The 6,923-nt window shown below is 39.0% G+C and overlaps 1 protein-coding gene across 2 annotated transcripts in view; it reads right to left on the minus strand.

Moving 5' to 3' along the window:
- Positions 1–536: 536 nt before the first annotated feature.
- Positions 537–6,923, minus strand: part of LOC107732069 (probable JmjC domain-containing histone demethylation protein 2C) — a 70,481-nt gene continuing 64,094 nt past the window's right edge. For both annotated transcript variants that reach the window (XM_016543324.1, XM_016543316.1), the window contains exons 15-27: positions 6,729–6,818; positions 6,489–6,613; positions 5,919–6,015; positions 5,386–5,543; positions 5,007–5,297; positions 4,529–4,697; positions 4,326–4,416; positions 3,592–3,722; positions 3,386–3,508; positions 2,759–2,898; positions 2,251–2,457; positions 1,977–2,108; positions 537–1,272 (exon numbers count right to left, since the gene is read on the minus strand). In XM_016543324.1, the coding sequence (XP_016398810.1) occupies positions 1,171–1,272; positions 1,977–2,108; positions 2,251–2,457; positions 2,759–2,898; positions 3,386–3,508; positions 3,592–3,722; positions 4,326–4,416; positions 4,529–4,697; positions 5,007–5,297; positions 5,386–5,543; positions 5,919–6,015; positions 6,489–6,613; positions 6,729–6,818 (1,856 nt within the window). In that variant the 3' untranslated portion in view covers positions 537–1,170. The remainder of the gene's footprint in view (positions 1,273–1,976; positions 2,109–2,250; positions 2,458–2,758; positions 2,899–3,385; positions 3,509–3,591; positions 3,723–4,325; positions 4,417–4,528; positions 4,698–5,006; positions 5,298–5,385; positions 5,544–5,918; positions 6,016–6,488; positions 6,614–6,728; positions 6,819–6,923) is intronic.

Raw genomic sequence — 6,923 nt, forward strand, 5'->3', positions numbered from 1 at the left:
AGTGAGGGGAGTCGAGTGAAATGCACTTTCGGATGTTTTTTTTTTTTTACATGAACAATGGGTAGTACAGTCTCATTAACACAAAGATTAACACACCCGCAGAACACTGATACTTTTGCATCGTTTTGTTAAAGCTTGAATCTGGTTACTATTCACTTCCATTATATTGACAATATTCAGGCAGTTTTCTCTTAATTTCTCCTTTTGTGGTCTGAAAAAATAAATGCCATACAGCATTAGAACACCACCAGGGTAAGTAAAAAAAAAAAAAAAAAAAAGACTTAAGTTTCAATTTTGAGTGAACTATCCCTTTAAATAAAAACCTAGAAACCAGTAATTTTTTGGATATGAATTCATCACATAAACGGTCATTACCGGTTTTGATTATTCCATTTTTAATGGAAAATGTAAAACATCTCTTTAACTTCAATGTACACCACATACAGCAAATAAAGCACACCATGTTATAGAAAATCATAATTAATATATATTTATATATGTATATTCTGCTATTTACATTACATTTCAGCTGAAAATTTCACAAAAGATCTTTTTTTTTTTAAACAAACAGAATAAACTGCTATTTCTTTAATATTCTCCCTCTGCACAGTGAATATTTGCCAAACTGTAAATAATTTAATGTTGCTTAAACATAATAAAACCTGTCGGTTTGGCAGCTGCTGATGTGATGGAGTGCTGCTATGATTGTGTTGGAATCGCTGCTCTCTCCAACTGTTAAAAACACAGCATGACATCAAAATGAACACTTTGCAGTGCAAAAACATGTCATGAATCTTTATCGCCTTTGGAAAAACATGTATTTGCTTTCTAATGGTTCTCCATGGCCTTCTGCATGTGCGGCAAGTAGAAGCGATGGGCTTTGAAGTTCATTGCACCTGTTTGGAGAGCACAGTGTACTACTTTTTATCTCTGTGTTTGTCGTACCTCCACCCCTTACTTCGCTTCCTGTCCATGCAGGAAAACACAATGGGGAAGTTCAAACAGAATAAAATCAAAGAGAAGACAGTGACATCACAGAGGAAGTTACAGAACCTTGCAGGGTGTCCCATTTTGTTGGAATCAAGTCTAAGAACAGAGGTTTCTTCCTGGAGAATCTTGGGATTGTCTTTATGCTCCGAGGGTTTGAACAGAGGAGGAGGAGGTGCATTGTCAGGACTCCTCCTGTGTGACATCGTCTGTGTTCTTCTCCTTCAAATGGTTCCTCAATGTGGCTACAGCATCTTTCACAGAGTGATAAAAGATGTTCTTCACCTGAACAATAAAGAGGAATGAAAAGAAATTGTGCAATCAGATTCTGCATACAGATTTGCCTCATGCCTAATTACAATTGCCTAAAAACAATAAAAAAAATTATCAACTTAAAGGAATATAAAAGTGCAATAGCAATTTTGGCTACATCATGCCTCTTATTACTAAAGGCTGGAATACACTATACAAATTTTAAAATCTTAACAGATTTTTAAACACTAGGCATCATACACTTGCCGACTTTATAAATGGTTACAGAGGAAAAACTGGACATTATACACTAAACGACTGAGGATCACACACTACCAGACGTTCAAATTGTCACAATAAGTGTTCTAAAATCAGTGCAAATTGTCAAACATATTTAATATCCTCTGACTGGATGGAATCATAGTCTGAAGCTAGAAAATCAAAGTCTGTGTCCATCATACACTATGCAATTTTCTGTAAAACGGTCAACTCCAATTGACTTGCATTGACTCCACCAGACTGTAAATTGGGGCAAAAGTCTCTCAAGACAGAATTAGAGAGAATAAAGTGAAAATGCTGTGAGGCACAATGCCACACAACAAATCAGAAAGTAATCTTATGTGAAGCATGATTTTGGACCAATGAGATTTCATTGTGGGTAGGGTTACCAGCATGATGCAGCAGAAATGGAAACTAAATGATCAACAAAATAGGTCACAGTAGCCAGATGGAGGTACCTGGAGTTTGTCTTCATAGTTCACTTGGTCTTTGAGAGGGCGGAGCTCTTGGGTTAGATAATAGGAGTTGTGCGCATGTTCAGGAGACACGAAGTCCACATTCACTTGGATGCAACTGTGCAGATTCATCACCTTAAAACACACAGCATGTATAAATACTGAATACTGAACTTCTGGTGGAGTGACAGCTTTAAGAAACCAGTCATCCTTCCCAAGAGTCCAGGACACATTGCTTTAGGAGGATGTAGCTGGTAATGCGAGTGTGGAAATGTACCTGGTGCAGGGCTCCGGCAGGGATGATAACAGCATCTCCATGGAACTGGAGGAGTGTGCGGCTCTCTATGCCATATTCATCCTGTAGCCTCTGCCTTAGCCTGGGGCTCAGATACCAGCCGCCTTCACGCAGGGAGTCAGCATCACTGTCCCACTCTGAGTCTGAGTCTGCCTCTGGATCCACTTCAGCCTGATGCTCAGCAGCAACCTGCAAACGCACACACACTGAAGCATGAATATCATATTCTAATTTATTTGGGGGGGAGGAGTGCCTATTAAAACAGCAATACGTGTTTAGTGGACTAATTTCATCTAGATGTAATATAAAGCTATGTTGGCTTCAAAGCAATGAAAGCTAATGGATGGTTTTAGGAGCATAAACGGAGAACAAAGGGCCCAAGACTGAGCCTTGTGGCACACCATACCGAACCAGCGTTATATCAGACAACTCATCCCTTACTAGCAAGTAAATAAGCTCATAAGCTTTACATGATCAAGTAGTGTAGTACCTTTTGTAGAAACTCCTGGATCTTTTGTAGGTCTTTACTCATGTAGATGTGCCACAGAGCACCTGGCGTCTCATTAGGGTCTTTCAGTCGTTTCTTTACACTCTCATCCTGAACTTCTCCTTCCAAGAGCTTTAATACCCCTATTATAAAGGGTTTGACAGCCAAATTAATGCAATCTTACACACAAATTATTGCTCACAATATTCCATAAAAGTTCTTATGGTGGCATTTTAAAGGACACCAATAAATGTTTTATTTGAGCAATTTCCAAGACTTTAATCACGCAAGTATACTGCTCTAAGCCCAAGTGGCAAATCTCAAACCTAGTAAACAAAAACATTTTTATTTTCATTAATCAACATTCAAATAACTTTAAAAGAGGCATTATGGCAGCAATGATCTCATAAGAAGTCAAGGAATGATTTTGCACTGATGTGCAACTATTGACAGGGTCATACAATTTTTTTAAATCCATATACAAGATGTTTTTGCATGCAGATCCACCTCCCTTACAAAGCAATTCATTGTACTGTTAAATAATGTAATGTATATGCAAACCTACTAAGGCAAAATAAATATTTTAGAGGAAAAAATCAGTGGCACAATCTCATGTTTTTGTACATGTACCTGCTTTGGATGGGGCTCCGTTTCCTTTGGCCACCCCAACATATACCAGAATACTCATGGTGTCTGAGATTTCAACATGTAGATTACTGGTCCCGAAGTCTTGTGCTGGACATTTTGTTACACCTGAACAAACACAGGAACATAAGGTCAATTGCATAACAAAGAACACAACAGCCCTGTCAGTGAGTACAGGAAAGAAAGAATACCGTGGGCGCAGCAGAGGCGAGGACCAAGGTCGGGTCGAATGAAGAAGGAGGGCAGATGCGAGGCCAGGTTCAGATGAGCCTCAGGGTCTGTGTACTGTGGTACCGGCAAAGACTTCATCACATCATGATATCTGAGGTGGGTGAAAGCATTACATTATCAAATTCCTTTGTCTCAAAAATATCAGAAAAACCTCAGTACACACCAAGATATGCTATTAAAGCAATGTGATTTTTAAAATTATTATTTTTTTAAATATTATAGAATTATTATTACTTATGAGTACAATTCTGTTTATTTTATAATTGTGTAATTTAAGGTGACTTGATGGTTTAATAAAAAATTTTGAGAACTCGTTTACAGTGAATTCTTTTATTTTTGTGATTTTAATTCCATTTCTTTGTTGTTCAAATCAAGAAATAATGTAGAATCTGATGGACCTGTGTGCAAAATAAAAAAGCAACCCTGCATTTTTCATTCATTTGAAGACTGACAAGTCATTTAACATTAGAAATCTATTTCTTTATGGAGAAATGCATGTGTTTTTGTTTCTGGAACTTGTTGCACTCTTTTACTGCATGCCTGAGTTCCAAGCTTGAGAAGAGGTTTATTCAAATAGTGGTGAAAGTATATTCAAATCGAGGAAGCATTAGCAGTACAAAGTGGTATTCTATGCAAATTCTAGTGAGGTCTGAAAGACAACATATGCTTCAAATTTTTCCAAGGGCAGCAGTACCTGGCAGGCATGAGGGCCAAAAACTCCTCCCCTGATGGCCAGTCTTTCAGTCTGTACACCACTGGCTCCCCTTTATCAGATTTAGGTCTCTCTGTGGGTTACATACACAACAATGCAAATACAATTTAGTGCACAGAGTCAAATAACAAAATCATATTAAGCAAATTAGAATAGAATGATAAGTACAGAAATGCTGGACTCACTTGACACATCTTCAAATCCATCCCAGAACTCCTTGACCTTGGAGTTTGTGACGCTCCCATCTCTGCAATTGTAGAGGTCACTATGAAGGCTGGAAAACTCACGGCTGAAGTGCTCAGGCTTCCACAGATTAGCCTTCAAACTCTTGTGCAATCCGGACACCAGCACTGGCTAAAGAGACATTGCACCAACTACAGCTTCAGAATCATACAATATGAAGTTTCTTTTTACATTTAAATTGTAAATAAAATGTTTTCATACAAGAAGCCATTCCTAATGTCTTTGTTTCAAATAATCAAAATCAATGGTTACTTTTAAGTAATTAAATCCCAAGAGGTTTCATCCTATGTCAATCCTATTTTTTTTTTTTTACAGAAACTAAAACTAATTCAGTTTAACTTCCCTTGACAGTATAATTTCCTTTTCACTCAGTACCTATAGAGATATAGTTAATACTCCACTAGCGTGAAAAATACAAACCTGCTCTTGTGTCCAGTTCTCTCTGAACAGTCTTTGGTTGCCTTGGTGACGGTGATCTTTGAGCCAAAGCAGCCGGTGGTTTCCTAGCCAATCATGAGGGACTACAGTGTGGGGATCAGCCAATGGGCTTTCATCAAGCATCACCCCCTCTGGCTGCTGCCCCACCTCCCCCTCTGGCAGCGAATCCTGATTCAGCCCCACCCTGGCCATCTTTGTAGCGGGAATCTTATTTTCTACTACAGAAGCAATGATGTCATCCAGGATGTTGGGTACGCGAGTGTTTTGGGCTACCTAAAGAATAAAGCATGAATAGAGTTTGTTACAAGCGTTACGATCATTATCTTATATTCTTGTATTTATGAGTCTGTATATAACTAACCTGTTCGGACAAGTTGTAAACTGGTGCAAAGGCACCTCCGGTGGACCCAAGACGTAATTTCCCAGCTGTGGAGGTCAAAAGGTCACGCAATGTTGATCCTTGTTCAGGGCTCGTGGACTTCCTACTGTGAGCTTCCATACCATCACACCCTGCCTTCTCTAGACAAATAAGAGGAAACAACATGTCAAGTGCATTTTATTCAGAAAGTACACAACATTTGCCAGAATGGTCTCAAAATCAGGCAAAATGGGAAGTTACCAGCGGCAAAAGCAAAGTGACAAAATCACAGAACACATTTGAGGTTTAATACACTATGTGGAGGAACATATTTTGGACCAATGAGATTTCATGGTGGGCAGGGCTACCTTCATGTTGTGAAAAAATACAAGCAACCAATAGAGTGTCTTATTGCACATTGCTTGTTGTGGACATGACTGGTTAGCAAAAAACTCATATTTAAATGGAAGAGATGCTAGTGCAGAATAGATGAATGATGTGTTTGGTTTGGAGTATTTGTGTAGGTGCTTCCTTACCTCTTTTCTCAGTGTGTGCTTTCACTGTGATATGCGAGTTCTTCTGCTGATCTGGGATCTGCCGGCTCTTCAAGTCACTCTGATCTCTGTCTGAAAGCTGATGTCACACCAATCTTTCATAAAATGTTATTCATTCAACTACACAGCTTCACATGCATCTAAACATTCCTGTAGCCCAAGCAGAAGAACAGAGGATGTCCAATCCTGCTCCTGGAGGTCGAACGTCTGCAGAGTTTAGCTCCAACCAGCTTCAACATACTTGCCTGGAAGTTTCTAGTGAGTCTGAAGACCTTGACTAGCTCAGATGTGTTTAATTAGGTTTGGAGCAAAACTCTGCAGGACAGTGGCCCTCCAGGAGCAGGCTTGGACACCTCTGCAGTAGAGCATTGCGTTACCAATGCCAAAGATATGGGTTTGATTCCCAGGTAATTCATTTTCTAATAAATGTTATACCTTGAATGCAGTGTAAGTCACTTTGGATAAAAGCGTCCGCCAAATGCATAAATGTAAATGCAAAGAGGAACTTGCCAGGGCATAAGCCAAATGCATAATGTGAAGTTGGCATCTTACTGGTGAGAGTCCATTGGTAGTGGCCATGCTGGGGTTGTGGGTTTTGCTGTCAGTGCAGGAACAATGGGATGGGAATCCAAACTTTTCTCTCATTGAGTGCATAGACCTCTGCATGTCTGCCAATACTTACGAAAAGATGGCAATGCACTATTTTACTAATAGGTACACAGTCAAAGGTGACAGAAAACAGGATGTGATGTTTAGATACATATAAGTACACAAACCTACACCTATGCTTACCTGTTTCAGGGACAATCTGAGTAGGCATTAAGTTCTTAAAGTCATGTGGCTGGTTCTTCACGCATCGTAACCAGACATACAGTTCCTTATCTGTATGACAAAATATACAAAATTGTTGGAAAGAGAAACACAGCCAAAAAAAAAAAAAAAACAAATCCTGAAAAAAATATCACAGGTTCCAAAAAATATTAAGCA

This window comes from Sinocyclocheilus rhinocerous, unplaced genomic scaffold, assembly GCF_001515625.1.
Source record: "Sinocyclocheilus rhinocerous isolate Xijiao unplaced genomic scaffold, SAMN03320098_v1.1 scaffold1635, whole genome shotgun sequence".
In the NCBI taxonomy this organism is placed as follows: Eukaryota; Metazoa; Chordata; class Actinopteri; order Cypriniformes; family Cyprinidae; genus Sinocyclocheilus; species Sinocyclocheilus rhinocerous.